This window comes from Acartia tonsa, chromosome 7, assembly GCF_053477335.1.
Source record: "Acartia tonsa isolate MP-2025a chromosome 7, ASM5347733v1, whole genome shotgun sequence".
NCBI classification, from domain to species: Eukaryota; Metazoa; Arthropoda; class Copepoda; order Calanoida; family Acartiidae; genus Acartia; species Acartia tonsa.
In genome coordinates this window covers 49,029,387-49,046,068 of record NC_137266.1, presented here as the reverse complement: position 1 = coordinate 49,046,068, position 16,682 = coordinate 49,029,387, and the positions used below count along the sequence as shown (strand labels likewise).

General features: G+C 39.2%; 2 protein-coding genes and 1 long non-coding RNA gene across 7 annotated transcripts; all 3 read right to left on the bottom strand.

Moving 5' to 3' along the window:
* Positions 1-152: 152 nt before the first annotated feature.
* Positions 153-16,093, bottom strand: LOC145323904 (endoribonuclease rege-1-like). 2 transcript variants are annotated; one of them, XM_080166508.1, is made up of 9 exons: positions 15,527-16,093; positions 15,206-15,257; positions 14,711-14,846; positions 14,053-14,194; positions 13,582-13,674; positions 13,097-13,170; positions 12,685-12,743; positions 11,679-11,794; positions 153-281 (listed from the first exon to the last, which is right to left on the bottom strand). In XM_080166508.1, exons 1-9 carry the CDS (start codon positions 15,653-15,655, stop codon positions 153-155), a joined length of 930 nt encoding a protein of 309 aa, XP_080022634.1. In that variant the 5' UTR covers positions 15,656-16,093. The 2 variants fall into 2 exon arrangements, with proteins under 2 accessions (XP_080022634.1, XP_080022635.1); XM_080166509.1 differs by lacking the exon at positions 153-281 and having other exon boundaries at positions 11,692-11,827.
* LOC145323908 (uncharacterized) lies at positions 392-1,406 on the bottom strand. Of its 2 annotated transcripts, XR_013881133.1 has the most exons (6): positions 1,301-1,406; positions 1,164-1,220; positions 1,004-1,067; positions 854-918; positions 708-776; positions 392-578 (listed from the first exon to the last, which is right to left on the bottom strand). It is a non-coding gene; the product is annotated as an uncharacterized LOC145323908 (long non-coding RNA). The 2 variants fall into 2 exon arrangements; XR_013881132.1 differs by having other exon boundaries at positions 392-776.
* LOC145323899 (uncharacterized) lies at positions 1,700-11,105 on the bottom strand. Of its 3 annotated transcripts, XR_013881131.1 has the most exons (6): positions 11,000-11,105; positions 10,863-10,919; positions 10,703-10,766; positions 10,553-10,617; positions 10,407-10,475; positions 9,934-10,277 (listed from the first exon to the last, which is right to left on the bottom strand). XR_013881131.1 is itself a non-coding variant. In XM_080166497.1 (4 exons), exon 4 carries the CDS (start codon positions 9,656-9,658, stop codon positions 2,750-2,752), a length of 6,909 nt encoding a protein of 2,302 aa, XP_080022623.1. In that variant the 5' UTR covers positions 9,659-10,617; positions 10,703-10,766; positions 10,863-10,919; positions 11,000-11,105; the 3' UTR covers positions 1,700-2,749. The 3 variants fall into 3 exon arrangements, 1 of the variants encoding a protein (XP_080022623.1); XR_013881130.1 differs by having other exon boundaries at positions 9,934-10,475; XM_080166497.1 differs by having other exon boundaries at positions 1,700-10,617.
* Positions 16,094-16,682: the final 589 nt, after the last annotated feature.

Below are 16,682 nucleotides of genomic sequence, written 5' to 3'. Positions count from 1 at the left end.
GAGGTAGACTTTCTATGTCAATATGTGGACGAGTTTTGACTTTTTTTATTACAGGTACTAAAAAAATATGAGGTAGAAGTTTAATTTTCATTTTATTAGTCTTAACAATAAATCTAAGGGTGTAGGTAGTTTCATGAAATAATCCGTGCTCCTCAAAATCTGAGCAATTCATCCAGGCTTTTGCCTCCCCGACCTTGTGGGTCCTCTGGAAAGTAAACAGAGTCTGCAATAAATGTTGGCACTAGAGTTGAATGCTCGATAACCTGGCGATAACTTGGGGTGTCCTGATAACACATATGCATTGGGTTACTGGAATCTCATAAAGTATTACACAGGGATCTAAAGGGATAAGACAATGGCAGAAAAATTGATGTACATCCCCAATAATGATACACAATTGGTAGTTACAACTTGTACAACCTGTGATTTCTGGAGGGTTGTATCAGCCTTACTGCCGGTTGGTGGTCAGCAAGCAGCTCCAGGTGTAGGACGTCACCAGGCAGATTTCCCCATATTTAGTGGACAGCTTGACATTTTCAACTTTGAAATAAAAATGTTCTTCGTGAACTTTCACAAAACTAAAATAAAAGGGGAATATTTTAGGTTTAGAAAGATAAATTAAAAATGTATAAAACAAGCATGACTGGATTCATTACATAAATTTCTCGGAGCTTATAAATAACATTATTACAATAAACATGATTTACCTCTGGGGGTATATTATAGAGCCTGGGGTGGTAATTTGAACTCAAACTCTCACTGCGCTCGATTTATGACTAAAATGAAATCACTTTTGCATTTTGATTTTTTGGAAAAAATAAAATTTCTTTTTCTTTTTAAAAAAAATAATTACCAGAAAAGGTATTAAAGGCTGCTAGGCCAACAATATTCAGGATAAAATCAGAATAACAGCACAATCTAAAATTTAAATAATTTTTTACTTTGTTATAAAGCTTATTAATATAATATTTCAAAAACATATTGAATTTTGGTTTCTTTTTACCTTGTTAACAACACAAAGTTCTTAGTGTTCCAACAATCTATCACAGCAACAGTAGGTACAATTTCTAAATATAATACTTTATTGCTGAGGGCTTATTTTTTCTTCACTATTTTTTAACAATTTCTTTTTTTTAATAAATGTCTGCTTTACAAAAGTATACCTATTAATTATTAGGGCTTTGATCACTTTGAGCAGCTTAACAGTTTATACAATCATTCTAAAAAATAAATATTTTTTACATGTGAAGGATTGAATTAAAAATTAAGTTTTAAATGGATTTTTGTAACAAAATCTTACTTTGCTTTGAATTCTCCTTGTTTAGCCAGCTGTTTAGAAACGAGGTGGCTCGGAGCTTAAAAAGTCTTGATGTTTTGTTAAATCTTTCTGAAATGGATTTAATCTTTTTTTATAAAAATTTAAAAAAATCTTTTCAAAATTAAAATAATTTTACATGAGTGATGGTTGACTTCTTGATATTACAGAACATTTAACCAGGGGGAATGAACGTTTTCTTTCTTGTTGAATTCTAAAATAGGGAACATGAATGCTTGTGGCGAAGCCAGCACACTGCCCGGGCGAAAAATAGAAAACGGATCATTTCCCCATCGATAGCTCCAAGAATATACTACTACATATATAAATATAAAATCTTTATTTATAAATAAAATCTTTAAAAGAGGTAGTAAAATATTTGGCTTTAGTATTAAAACATTAAATTGAATAGTTTTAAAAAGCATTGGATAAAATTATCACACAAAAAAGTTGTTTAAGATCATTGTTTTATTTAATCTACTAGCGTGGCGAATAAAATACGATGTATTACGTTTTAAAAATCGCAAATAATTGTTGTATCACTATTAAAATATAGAGCTCTTTCCTTCACTGTTGACAATAGCAGACAGAAAGAAAACCTTTGTTTTTGTTGTCGGCGCGGCATTCTCGCGCGAACCGTAGACGAATTATCACATAGATTTTTGACTATTTTCCATAGACGAATTATCACATATTTTTATCTTTCCTTATAGAAAAATTACGTAGATTTATTTATGCCATAGACGAAATATCACTTATTTTTATATGGACGAAAATATTTTAGTTATTTTAACTTTTTCATTTTTTTTGGTATACTTTCCATTTAACTTTGAAAAGTATTATTTTTGTTATTTTCACTTTATTTTTGATTTATTTATTGTTTTTATAAGGTTCGCTACGCAATTTCTAGTTGAAATACAGGGAAATTTGAGAGACGACATATTTAAAGTGTTTAGGAACCCTTTATAGGTTAAAGTGTTTAGGAATCCTTTACAGGTTTGTCACTTTTTTGAGAATATTTTAAAAATCATATCTGCTGCTTGTTTCTGCACGGAATTTTTAATTTTCAATGGCGGAAAACTTTAAGCATTCCCAGGTTAACCTACAGGGGGCGGATTTTTGATTACAGACAGTATTTAACTTGTCACTGAATGTTTTAATTATTCAAATCATTAACCCATAAGTGTTTATTTTTGTACAGAATTTTTTAAGTTTTCTTAGACAAATATACTTACCCAGGTAAGATAAGAGGGGCAGATAGATGATTTTTGGACAATTTTTTTTTTTTTTTATTTTGTCACAGATTCTCAGGGCTTTTTATTTCCCTTTTGAACGCTTAACATAACAGATTAAAGTTTATTTATTAACAAACAAATACTATGTTACTGACAAACCTTGGATTTTTTAGTGTCCTGGCCATGCAGATTTTTTGTTTCACTGGTTTCCGCATGTGTCCACCACTTCTTGATACTGTAGGTCTGAAACTAGCTTGCTGGGCTGTGCTCTGTTGGACTTGTATATGAACATGGCATCAGCCTTGGCAGCTGCTGCCTCCATTATCTCTGTCAACATCAATTCATCCTCCGGATATATTACTGCTATGTGTTTGGAGGCTCTCCTGGTTGTCCTGGTTACTTCCTCTGTAGAATTTCTGTAGGTGACCTCTACAGCTCTTACATGTCCGTCCTTAGACGGAAACACCTCAGATATGATACCCAGCTTGAAAGTACGGTTGTTGGCAAACTTTTCACCTTCAGTCTTGGTGAAAATGATGACGTCACCTTTTACTGGTTGTCTTACCGTTTTTCCGTGGTTTCGGCCTCTGGGCACATAGTCTGCAAGCCGTTGGCTGTACCAGATTTTCCACCAGCCATTGTACACTGCTTCAAGCTGTTGCAGAACGCGAGTTGGCTTGGCAATAGTACAAGGCATCAAAAGTGTTCTGTTACTGGCTCTACCGTGTATCAATCGGGCCGGCGTTATCAGGTCCACGCCGTCCAAAGATTCTGCCCTTCCAGCTAGTGACAGCGGCATATTGTTCAGCTCACTGCACACATATGAAAAGGCGGTTTCATAGTTGAGTATGTCAAGCTTCAAGCCATCAAATGCATGATGGAACAGCCGTTTAATTTCACCTATGCTTCGCTCCACACATCCCTGGTAGTGATGGGCGCCAACAGGTGCTATTTCATGCTTAATGCCAATTTGATATTTGCCATTAAGGGTCTTGGTTATGTCTGCTATACTTAGCTCCATCTCTTTGCAGCCCTTTTTCAGTTGGCTACCTGCATCAATAAAAACTTTGTCAGGAACACAGTGCAGGTAACAGAATCTCATGAAGGCTGTGATAAACGCATCAGTGTCATATTTTGTCATCACATGGGCGGCTACGGCTGAAGTGGCAGGATCTTTAAACACAAGACACCAGACTTTTACTGTTGCCCGGTGGTTGTGCTCACATTGGGCATTGAAAGGCCCACAAATGTCAACTTGGACATTGTAAAAAGCAGGGGCAACTGTGACACGGTTCTCATGAATCCGTCCCAACTCTACCTGAACTTTTTTAGCTGCTTTACGCCGGCAAGTCATACACTTTTCTCGTATCTCCTTGGACAAGTCGCGCCCCTTTAGGATGTACGCTACAGTCCTGCTGTGCAGCAGTGTCTGGTTCACATTCCGGTGGTGTACTTCCCGTTGGTGAACATGTGTCATGATGGCGTAGGAAACGGGTGAATACCTGTCCAAGATAGGTTTACAGAATGACACAGGGCTTAAATCCGCAAACACATTTCCAGGATCATGAATGTCTTCACTGTCTATTAGCCTGCCAACATAGTGGAGGATCCCATTAACTTCTTGCGCACCTTCATAATCCTTGGCTTTAGCAAACTGCTTTACTTCAGCTGTGCCTAGCCTAAAGTAGTAGTTTTCAGCAGCAGCTATTTCATCTCTGGTCAGGTGGTCCTTGATTGAATCAATAACAGGCAGGTAATGTGACACAGGTTTGCCGGATTTTTTCGAGGCTAACCATACTCCAAACCTGTATAAATTAGCCAAAATCCTAACAGATTTGCGCCAGCCGTATTTAGCTGGATCAAGTACATACTTTGACAGACTGTACCTGGCTGCCAAGCTGTCTTCAAGGGCCAACACCGTTGCAACAGCTTTTATCTCAGCCTTGGCTACAGCTTTCTCATCACCAGAAAGTTTTACTTCAGCAATACTTTTGGCAGGCCATTCAGATTTAGGGAGGTACATCCATTTCATACCTGTTTGCCAGCTTGACTGGCCATCTATGTCCTGTAGAGTTGTGCCAGGTCTTGTCCCAATATCCGCAAGGTTATTTGCTGACTCAACATGTCTCCATTGGTGTTTCTCAGAAAATCTCAGAATTTCAATTACATTGTTTCTGACGCCTATGCTCATTGGCCGTGTATCTGTGTTCAACCAGAACAGAACAATAGTTGAATCTGAGAAAAAATAAACATTTTCCACCTTGTCCTTGAAGTTGTTGAGAACTGCTCTGCTAAGTGTTACTCCAAGAACAGCTGCACGGAGCTCAGCTCGGGGGATTGTTAGTCCGGTCACAATCTTGGATTTGGCTGCCACCAACCTTACCTGGGTTGATCCATCAGGCGCAGTGTAACGTGTGTGTACGCATGCTATGGCAAGGTCTTTGCTGGCATCTATACAGACAAGTAGGTCAACTTTGCCTGCACCAGCAGCCGCACGCTGGAACTTGACATTTGGCAGCTCTTGCATAATTTCCAGGTGACTTACCCAGGTGTCCAGGTGTGTCGCGGGCAGACCATCATCCCAATCGGTTCCTAGCGATACAACTGTGCCGTAATCCCGCTTAAACTGGGCCGTGATGGGCGTAGCTAGCCCCAGTGGGTCCCAGTTGCTGGCGACTTTGCTCAAGAGGGTTCGTTTGGTGAAGTTTATAGACAGAGCCTCCTTGATGTCACCTGTCACAGGTTCAGGTCGCTTACCTCGGCGGGTCTTGCCAAAGTACAGTGGTTTTGGCTCCAGGGTCAACTTGTCCTCTTCTGGCAGCCATCTGTATCCAAGCAGCCCAACAGACTGACCGTCCGCAGATACTGCTTCATCAGGCTTTTTACCAGATAGAACAAATGCCTTGACCTCCATTTTTGCAAGGCCTAAGGCAAAGTTAAGGCCACTGATCTGAGTGGTCCTCTCTTCTGTAGAGTCTGATGATTCACTTGTGTCGTCGACATAGGTATGAGTCCGCAGGACATCAGCTCCATCCTTGTGTTCTGGATACTTTTCTATACAGTGTTCAGCAACTTGTTGGATAGCTTCAGTAGTCTGGTTTCCGCTGCTTATTACACCATATATCAAGGTCAACATAATCCTCTCCTCCACTTCCAGGTTTGGATCACAGTTTGGGTACCACAGGTAACGATGCCATTTGTAGTTCTGTGGTGTTAGTGACACATTGTTGTATGCCATTTTAATGTCAGTGGCAAAGGCATGAGGTCCTGCTCTAAAGTTAATCAGTAGGTGGAGCAATTTCTCAAGCCTGTTGCTGCCCTTGGCCAATGTGTCATTGAGAGACTTACCCGTCCTGGTGCCGCTGCTGGCATCAAAGACACACCTAGTGGGCGTGCTCAGAGAACCTTCTTTAGTAACAGTCCTCCATGGCAGATAGTAATAGGTCTGGCTGGATTCTATCTCCATTTTGATATCCAGGGGGAGGTCAGTAAGTCTGCAGCTGTAACCATTGTCTGCTAGCTTGTTGTGACTCTTCAGGACTTCAGCTAGCTGGTCAGGTTGTTGCTGGAGCTTCCTCATCTGACTGTGCAGGATTGCCATAGCTATGTGTCGGTTCTGGCCCAGTGATTCTTCAGGGTCAATGACAAAGGGTAGATCAGCCTCTACTCGTTGTTGGTCAGGTAAGAAACGGACAGATTGCTGTATAACCTGATCCTCCCGTTCCTCCTTCAAGCTCTGGTGCTCCAGGATGGCTCCTTTTTTACAGGTAGGACACCCACGGCAGTTTATACATCTATATGGAGCCTCTGAGCCAATATTTTCAAGTTCAAAGTATCTCCTTTCATCAGCTTTGGCTTGCAGGGCAGTGTGTTTGTCTCCTTGGAATGGGCAGGTGTCTATTCTGTCATCCTCCAGGAGACCTCTATCAACTGTCCAACCCTCAAACCTCCTAATATCAGTGAAGGCCTGATACACCTTAGCCTCAGCACATAAATAGGCAAAGGCTCCCAGCTGCTGAATGGCAGTATTTGCATGTTGCCAAGCTTCATGGGGGCCGCCTAACACACCCCTGTGGCCGCCAACACCAGCAAACATACTTTTGTACAGGCTCAAGCCACTGGGCAGGGTTGCAATCAGCTTTGGGTACAGCCAGGAATACTTAGAGCCTAACAGGATGTCCACTGTTTTACCACCAATACGTTTAGGTACAGTTGGCAGCTTTTCTCGTCCAGTGTAACTGTTGGCAACATCCGTGTATGGTTCCTCTAGATCCCAGGTAGGAAACTCAGTTGTGACCTGGGACATCATCATACCTGTTACAGCAGCTCTGTTGTACTGCTTACTGTGTTGCTCAGCAAGTTTCAGGTACACCATAACATCTCCATGATCAAGCTTAACAGTCTGGCCGCCGGCAACATTCAGGTAAGTTGGGCCGGCACGGACTTCTGTCCCATCCAGCTCCAGCGCAGCTCTGGTGCTGATACAAGCACTAGAACATCCTGAATCATAAAATAGCAGTAGTGGCTCTCCACCCTTTGGTGCTTCCAACTCTTGCATCATAAATATGGCAGGTGGGTTAACATCAGGGTGTACATCAGCTGGGATATCTGCAGCATCACCTACCAGTGTTGAGTCTATGGTAGCATGTGCCATGTTGTAGAGCAGGTTCCCAGCAGGCAGCATCTCTCCCACAGCCTTTCTGAAGCTGTCCAAACGCTTCTTATTGTCATCAATGTGTAGAGGACAGCACAGGATGTGTCTTTGGGACCTGTGGCGCCCCCTAGTGCACTTTTCAACATTACAGAAGTGCTCTGTCCTGCAGTTGTTGGAGTGACGTGTCCACCAAGCGTCCATATCAGAGCTGTCAAAGTCTGCATCCAGTCTTAGGCACCTCATACAGCCCTTTGTTACAGTCGCAGCTTTCATCCGTTCCTTGACAGTGGATTTAATAAACTTTGGACACATGTAAAGATGGGTGTGTCTGCCAGAACAAAGTACACAGTCACGTGTTGCAGGTGTTGTACCTGAGCCAGTCTGTTCCAGTGGCTTGGTGACCGGTCTTGTGTCATTGCGTTTGGCTGAAGTCTTGTCTCTACTTCCACCTCTGTCAGCAGCTAACACAACCTCCTTCTCCTTACTCTTATCCTTGTCTTGGTCCTTTCCTCCACGTCGTTGTTGGCGGTCCGGCTTCGCAGCTCCGCTGGGTTTGTCACGGTTGTCGTTGTTAGATGCATTATATTCACTAACTTCAAATGCCTTGAGGCTGATTTCTTCCTCCAAGAAATCAAGTAGGAGGCCAAAACATTTTTTACCATCTTGGATTCCTACAGAATTAGCATTGATGATATATCTTTTCAACAATTCATCAGCCTTGGACTTCAAACATAGGCTCTTGACAGTCCTATGTATATTCAATCTGTAAAGTTCACTCTCTGCTCCCCAGTCTGGGTCCATTTCCAGGGCAAACTTTTGCATTTTAAGCAGTACAGCCTGTATCTTGTACAGCCAATCAAGATGGAGAGAAGGTGCTGCTGTTAACCAGGGTTGTCTCCCAATTTCATTCAGCTCCTTCAGAAACTTGTTGTAAATATCTGGAACACTACCATAACGGGTCAAGAGTTTTTTCCAGCAGCTGTCAACAGATGCTTCTTGACAGCATATTGTTTGTGGGGTGCCACTGAGACATTGTTTCAGCAATATGTTCAGCCGTTCAGTATCAGTGAGCCCAGGTATGCTGCCCACATAAGCCATAAATTCACGTTTGAATGTGAACATGTCCAGGCCATTCACACCATCAAACACTGGCTTTGAAACACTCTTGGCTCTATGCTCGCTTGTACTACACATAGCCTTGAATCCGTAGCGCAGCTGTTGCAATTCTACCTGGTTCTTGGCAGCCTCAAGCTCTTTCTCCAGGTTAGTCTGGGCTTCGTGCAGTCTTGTGGCCTCATCATCTTTATCAAGGTCTGTAGCATCCTTGATAGCATTGTCCAGCTTCTTTAGTAGTTCACTGGCGCGGGTTGTGGACTCCTTCAGTTGGTTCATAAAGTCAGCCAGCTGTGAATCTGACCTGAGCTCTGTGTCTGTAATCCTAAACAGCTCTGACTCAAGCTCAACTGCCCTGGGAATAAGTGTTGCAATGGCATTGTCTACACATCTTGTTTTAGCATTGATTTGTGCATTATTTAGCCTAGGCACATTAGCATTTCCACCAGCTGCGGCTGGCTGTAATGCGCGGATTCCAGGTAACTGTTCATTTCTGCGGGTAGCAAGATGTGCACTTAAACCTGTTATCATTGTTCGGACAGTCTGATGGGCTTCCCTTGCCTCCTCTTTCTTGACGTTGATGGATGGATCATTCCCTTCATATACATCAAAAACAGATCTTGCGGTTCGGAGTGTGGCGGCGGCGGCATCTAGCTGCTTCAATATTACCTCTAGACGATCAACAGAGCTTGCACCAGGTGCACTAACTGCCTGTTCAAAGTCCTCAATCATGTACCTCACCTCAATGGTGTTCTTTTTGGCATCTTGTATGTCCTGTGCCATGTTGTCTGTGTTGTTGTTGTGGCCAAGTACTGAAACTGTGTGTGTCTGTGCTGTGGTTGAGTTAGGTTGGTAGAAGTGTGCTAACTCTTCATGAATCTCTTCACAAGTTCTTGTAAATGGCGTTGTTGAAATGTCTAATCGCCGTATTGATGGCGACTTTGGTGTCTGCGGCCCGGCTTCACTGCTGGTTGACGGCTGCCTGTCCTTGGGGACAGACTCTATGTTAGCCTGCGACGGTGATGCTTCGTTTAAGTTTGCAAAGCTTACTCTACGGGTCGGTGTAGATTCAGTGTCGGACGGGTCGGGCTGCAAGTGTAATGCAGGCGCAGATCGCGGCCCAGATGGCGGCTGGGCTTCAGTAGAATATCCCCTTGTTCTAGAGAGGGGAGGGGTTCTAGGTATACGGCTCCCCCCTGGAAAATTTTGAGTCGGTGGGGGGTCGTCGATATTGGCCGCCGGAAAACGTCTTGGAATCGTGTACGGAAGATTAGGACGGCGGCGGGGCGGCAAGTCTTCAACAGGACCAAGATCTTGCAGCTCCTTTGTAGTAATTTTCATTGGCTGTTTTTCAAACGCTTACTCAACTGGGCTGTAGGCAATTTATTTCGAAGCACCAGTAGCGGGAAAAATGTGTTGGTCTTACGACAGCCTGTTTTAATTAAGTGGCATGACGTTAGCACTGCCAAAAAACACAGCCAGCACCTCTTTTGGGTGGTGGCGACGCATACGGGGTGGCGCTTTTACGGCCCTGTCTGTCTAGCCTCCCGCCAAGGCTGCGTCTATCCTTATCTGTCAATAAAAACGAGCATGTATTAAATACAATTATAAGCAGTGATAATTACAATGAATTAATGAGTTTGAGTCGGGGCCAGCCGCGAAGCTGAATCCCCTCTGCGGCAGAGTTCCTCGCGGATGCTCCACCAGCTAGGGCTTACCAAACCCTTTTAAGCAGCTTGTTGTCCTGCTGCTTGACGTCCAGTAATTGTCTTGGGACGTTCTCAGTTTTGTGAATGTACAACCTGTGATTTCTGGAGGGTTGTATCAGCCTTACTGCCGGTTGGTGGTCAGCAAGCAGCTCCAGGTGTAGGACGTCACCAGGCAGATTTCCCCATATTTAGTGGACAGCTTGACATTTTCAACTTTGAAATAAAAATGTTCTTCGTGAACTTTCACAAAACTAAAATAAAAGGGGAATATTTTAGGTTTAGAAAGATAAATTAAAAATGTATAAAACAAGCATGACTGGATTCATTACATAAATTTCTCGGAGCTTATAAATAACATTATTACAATAAACATGATTTACCTCTGGGGGTATATTATAGAGCCTGGGGTGGTAATTTGAACTCAAACTCTCACTGCGCTCGATTTATGACTAAAATGAAATCACTTTTGCATTTTGATTTTTTGGAAAAAATAAAATTTCTTTTTCTTTTTAAAAAAAATAATTACCAGAAAAGGTATTAAAGGCTGCTAGGCCAACAATATTCAGGATAAAATCAGAATAACAGCACAATCTAAAATTTAAATAATTTTTTACTTTGTTATAAAGCTTATTAATATAATATTTCAAAAACATATTGAATTTTGGTTTCTTTTTACCTTGTTAACAACACAAAGTTCTTAGTGTTCCAACAATCTATCACAGCAACAGTAGGTACAATTTCTAAATATAATACTTTATTGCTGAGGGCTTATTTTTTCTTCACTATTTTTTAACAATTTCTTTTTTTTAATAAATGTCTGCTTTACAAAAGTATACCTATTAATTATTAGGGCTTTGATCACTTTGAGCAGCTTAACAGTTTATACAATCATTCTAAAAAATAAATATTTTTTACATGTGAAGGATTGAATTAAAAATTAAGTTTTAAATGGATTTTTGTAACAAAATCTTACTTTGCTTTGAATTCTCCTTGTTTAGCCAGCTGTTTAGAAACGAGGTGGCTCGGAGCTTAAAAAGTCTTGATGTTTTGTTAAATCTTTCTGAAATGGATTTAATCTTTTTTTATAAAAATTTAAAAAAATCTTTTCAAAATTAAAATAATTTTACATGAGTGATGGTTGACTTCTTGATATTACAGAACATTTAACCAGGGGGAATGAACGTTTTCTTTCTTGTTGAATTCTAAAATAGGGAACATGAATGCTTGTGGCGAAGCCAGCACACAACTTTTGTACACTCAACCTAATAAACCAACCAATCAAAATTAAATAAAAGTCCCCAAAGTTGTTAATCCAATTGTCCCCATCATTCGTGGTATTACCGAACTGACATATTAAATCATAAGTTATAGGGGAATAAAATGTTGTAAGGGAAGAGGAGGGTTGGAGGATATTACCACCCAAAATACATTTAAATAAAGCTATTTAATACCAAAAAATGAAATTCATCAAACACATCAAAAATTTTCTCTGATGAGAATTACACTTCCTCTGACATTTCCCCCCCCCCCCCCCCATCCCTTTTAAAGGCTTGGACGTCCTTTCCTACTCTTTCCCCCCCCCCTTCCACATTTAGGGCCATTCTAAAAAAAAATGTTAAGAAACTGGGAGAGCTCAAAATGTAATGCATAAGCGCCTGATAAATGTCTCTGAATTTATCCCTTGAAACAACAATAGCAGAATTATTGGTGGCATAGTCGAGTATCATCCTGTCGTCATATGTGTTGCTGGGCGGGCACACTAGTTGGCCTGTACCACCACCAGGGGGTTTATTTCAGGGATCTAGTGGGATAATACAATGGCCAATAAAATGATGTACATTTACAACGATTATGCATAAAAAAGTTATCTCTTTTGTAGGTGACATTTGTTAGTTGAAACGTTTGGACACCCAAAAAAATTCAATAAAGTCCCCAAAGTTGTTGAGTAAACGAAATTAGGAATAAGAAAATATTATAAAACTTTGGGGACCGGCAAAGCTTATATCAACAATGAAATTAATTCGGAAAAAATCACGAAACCTATACGTGTTTTTCAGTGTTGTTGGGGGGGGGGGGGGGGGACACATCGTAAAATTGACGACCTCTCCATTTGCCGCCCAAATATTATTTTAGATTTTTTTGCTTGTTGGTTATACCTATTCCTGGGACCGGCGTAATAAACAGCCCAATGTTCCTCCCTCCCTGATATATAGTACTTATCGAGATGCACATTTTGTGAACTGATTACCTACGGGGCCGGGTCATAAATATTTATGGTTGGGGGAACAAGGACAATTATGTCCATAAGTATGAAAGCATTAACATTTTAGATAAACAATAATTAGACTGAGCTTTAAAAAGTAATAATACCTAGAATATATCTTATTTCAAATTCAGTAAACTAAGTGATAGTTTAAAAGAAATTAGAAAACCAGTACCTATGAATAATGTATATCAAACTCAGGAATAAGGTATAGCCTACAAGCGAAATTCAATCTAAAGTAATATTTTGGGGTATATGAAGAGGTTGTCTTTAATAAGAATTGTTGCCCCCTAAAATTAGCTTAAATTACAAAATATTTTTTCGAACAAATTTAGTTGTTGGTTACAGCTGTATCAAACTATGTAAGTATTCTTGTAAAGAAAATAAAGCCCTGCCTTTTTTCTTTAAACTATGCAAGATGAAACATTCCACAGGGTCATACACCTCATCAAACCTGTAAAAAAATTTATCTTTTTAATAGCGAAGCTCTTCTTATAATTATTGTCGGTCCCTCCGTACGTCAGTCTGTCCGGAACGGCTAGCTCTTTTCGTTAATTTAGACATGTTAGAATTATCCTATCGATTTCAAACTCTGCAAGATGATTCCTATAACAGTTAGTTACGATTTAGAAAGCATAGCAACTCTATAATAAATCGTTATAAGAGAGTCTGTACGCCCATTTAAAACATGTTGATTTCTAATCCTTTTAAGTTTTAAAAACAATTATTTCTTTCTTCTGATTTTTGGAATACTGATTCCTATTACAACAAGGTACTAGATCCTAAGGGATTTAGGTTATTACCAACCTGTCCTCGGGTAGAAAGGCAACAACTGTGTCATGTCCTCTGTTCAAGAAATATTCAACTATTAACTCTATCCCCTAAACAATGTAAACAAGGATATTTCACTTGAAAAAAAAACTTTTCTGCCACTGTATAAAATTAAATATTTATACAAATTGAAAATTTATGGTAGGTAAAATTGTTATCAAAAATGAAAAAATCAGATTGGTACCTATTTAACATTTATATCATGGAAGTAACGGGTTTCGTAGTATTTTTTTAAGAGCTTGTCTACTATTTCTAGCCCCTGCGAGGGCTCTAACCCTGCGGGGCCTATTACTAACCATGCGGTGCTGCAATCATTAACATTTACCTAACCTAAAATAAGCTATTAAAAGCTACTGTGAAAATACGATGAAATCCGCTACTTCGTTTTCTTTCCACGATCCTGACATTTTTTAATTTGGAGGCCAAAGATTTTGTAATTCAGCTGAAATATCCAACCCTGCCTTCACTGATAGATCTTCATTGTTACCATGCTCAAATGCAACATTGCATCCATCAATAACTATGGGTCTCAGGCCAGTTTTCTTCAGGGATCTAAAGGGAAAAGACAATGGCCGACGAATTGATGTATAACCCCAATGATACACAATATTACCCATTCTATGATTCGCGACTCTTCATTTCAACTTCAAGACAGTTATGTTTACATATGCATTTATAAACAGACATTAAAGGGTCTAAGGGGATAAGACAATTGCCGATAAATTGATGTATATCCCCAATGATGATACACAAAATTACCCATTCTATAGATTACAATTAGATGTTGAAACGTTTGGACACTGAACTTAAAATGAACCAACCAATCACAATCTAATAAAGTCCCCTAAGTTGTTAAGCCAACAAATAAGAAAACGCTATTGTAAAACTTTGGGGACTGGTGTAATAAACGGTCCAATGTCTCGTCCCTCCCTGGATTTATCACTAGTACAACTGTCGGACTCAGTCTTGTATGCGAAGCTTTTGGGGATTCTATTTGTTGTTTCAATCTCGGTAACTTTATCATTCGGTTTATCTTCTAGAATAGCTTGTCTGTTAGGTAATTCAACACTGTTTCTTTGGTGAAAGAGAGGGTTAGTTCCATGAAGTGTATTTTTTTTATTTTAAGTGGTCGTCTAGAGAAGCAAGAGCATCATCTGCTTGTAATGGGATAATCTAACAACCAAGGATAATAGGTTATGTAACATCCAATAGTCAACCAACTCTTTGATTGCACGACCTTCGTCTAGATGTGCTAACTGTGTATTGTAATACTTGAGAATAGTCCCTTTCGTGGCAACGCCCCTTAAGGAGCGATTCGTCGTTCGTATTGAAAGGTTATTTCAGGTTAGGTTAGGTTATATTGGGTTAGGTGATTGTCCCACAGGGTTAGGCAATTGGCCCCGCAAGAAATAGGAGAAAAGATACTGTGAAAAAAAATAAAGAATAGCCCCTTAAGGAGCGTTGTCACCAAAGAGACTATACCCAAATACTTTATTACAGTAAATGATACCTACCTAGTTATCTCTAATATTGACTAAAAGAAAAAGCTAGCTTAACTAAAATTAAAATCTTCATGGAACTGAAAAGAACCTTTTTGATGAAAATTGGTCAGTAAGCCTACAGGCATTAGCCCGGGCCATTAGACGAAGTTTAGTTTTCAATGAACAGGTTTTGTTCTCTTTTAATTCATCTACAGCGTTTCTCAGATCCATGTCATTCACAAATTCTGTGGTAAGTTAAAATCTCTTAAATTCCCAAATGAACCATATATACCAGGGATCTAAAGGGATAAGACAATGGCCGATAAATTGATGTACATCCACAATGATTATACACAAAATTACCCCTTATATAGATTACGCTTAGTTGTTGAAACATTTTTACGCTCAACTTACTTAATGAACCAACCAATCAAACTTCAATTAAAGTCCCCAAAGTTGTTGAGCCAACGTAAAAGAAAAATCTCTGGGGACTATTTTGGTATGGGTGAGGCATAGAGAAAAAAAACACACCCTACAAAAGGTTTTTTATCATTAGGAGAATTTGGGTAAATGGAGGGTTCACTGGTAAAATAAGTGATTCTACCTTCAGTTTTAACATTCTCATTGCAATTCCAACATTTCTTTGCACTCAGAACCTTTCAGAGGTGTACATTCTGCATGGGGGGGGATGGAGGGGGAGATGAGTGAAAAAAAACCAACTAAGTACTAACAACATTTTTCCCCTCCATGAAGAAAAAAAAAACAAATAGGTTATATGTGAAAGGGGTAAAAAAATGAACAAATAGGGAGTACCTACTAAAAATATTTTCTATTTCCCTCTCTCCCTGGGGGGAGGGAGAAACAAATGAAATATTTTGCTGCAGATGAAGAAAAAAATTAATCCTGCAGAATATACACCTCTGACCTTTTTGGTGGCACACCCCCTGCAGGCCTGCACTGAACAGCAGGGTAAGCATACTCCTCGTCCACAAATGTTTTCACATAATTCACATGATATTAGTTTTAGTAAAAGTTTAGTTGTCATTGTAGCCATTTTATGATATCTAAATAAATGAAAATTAAGAAATCTGAAAAATAAAATATTAAATAGGTACCTAAACAAATATTAAATTCTTTAATTGGGTAAGCAATTACAAAATATATATTAAGCATATACTCATACCACCACAAAAATCCATTTTTTTTTATTTTAGTAGTTTTAATAACATAAAATAATGTTTAGGGTAAAGCGGGGCGAACTCGGTGTTTTTTTCGGTTTTTTGAACCTGCAAATCGTAAAAATTATTTTTTTTAAATGGGACCAAGACCAGTAGAAAGATCTCGGAAAAGTCGATCAGGTCCTAAAAGGACGTAAACCTAGGACTTTGGGAAGTTTGTCAAAATTGATCTCTAAAACGGCACCGACTTCGCCCCGCCTTGAGGCGAAGTCGGTAGGGCATTTTCAAGCTTCGAAAAATCGATGACGTATTGATTTTATTACAGCATGCCCAAAAGGTAAAAGTTGCTAAATGTAATAAAGAGCATTCACAAAAAAAATTATGAAGATCGGACAATTTTTTCTACAAAAAAAAATAATTTTTCCGAAGTACGCGAAATTTGACTTCTTTTTTCGAAATTTTTTTTGATAAAAAACATAAAAATACTACTAGAAAAAATAGTTTTTTATGACTTTAAAGGCCTGATCCTTAAAATTCAGGCAATTTTGAATAGATTTGGCCAAAAAAAAATTAGTTCTATTAGCAAAATTTCCTAAAAAAATCAAGTTGAAAAAAAGAGAAAAGTTTGGCAAAATCTGTGGTCGATTTTCCAGCTTCAAAAACCTATGACATATTGATTTAATTACAGCATGCCCTAAAGGTTAAAGTTGCTAAATGTAATAAAGAGCATTCACAAAAAAAATTATGAAGATCGGACAATTTTTTCTACAAAAAAAAAAATAAATTTTTTCTAAGTACGAGAAATTTGACTTTTTTTCTCGAAAATTTCACTTTTTTATATAAAATTGAAAAAGTTAGTATAAAAAGTGAAAAAACCGAATTCGCCCCGCTTCACTTTTAGTG

Excerpts from the sequence above, each read along its gene's own strand:
- LOC145323899 (XM_080166497.1), bottom strand. The coding sequence starts at position 9,658 with ATGAAAATTACTACAAAGGAGCTGCAAGATCTTGGTCCTGTTGAAGAC.
- LOC145323904 (XM_080166508.1), bottom strand. The coding sequence starts at position 15,655 with ATGGCTACAATGACAACTAAACTTTTACTAAAACTAATATCATGTGAA. Across the intron at positions 14,195-14,710 it reads GACCAATTTTCATCAAAAAG|AAACAGTGTTGAATTACCTA; the intron begins GTTCTTTTCAGT and ends CTTTCACCAAAG. Across the intron at positions 12,744-13,096 it reads GCCTTTCTACCCGAGGACAG|GTTTGATGAGGTGTATGACC; the intron begins GTTGGTAATAAC and ends ATTTTTTTACAG.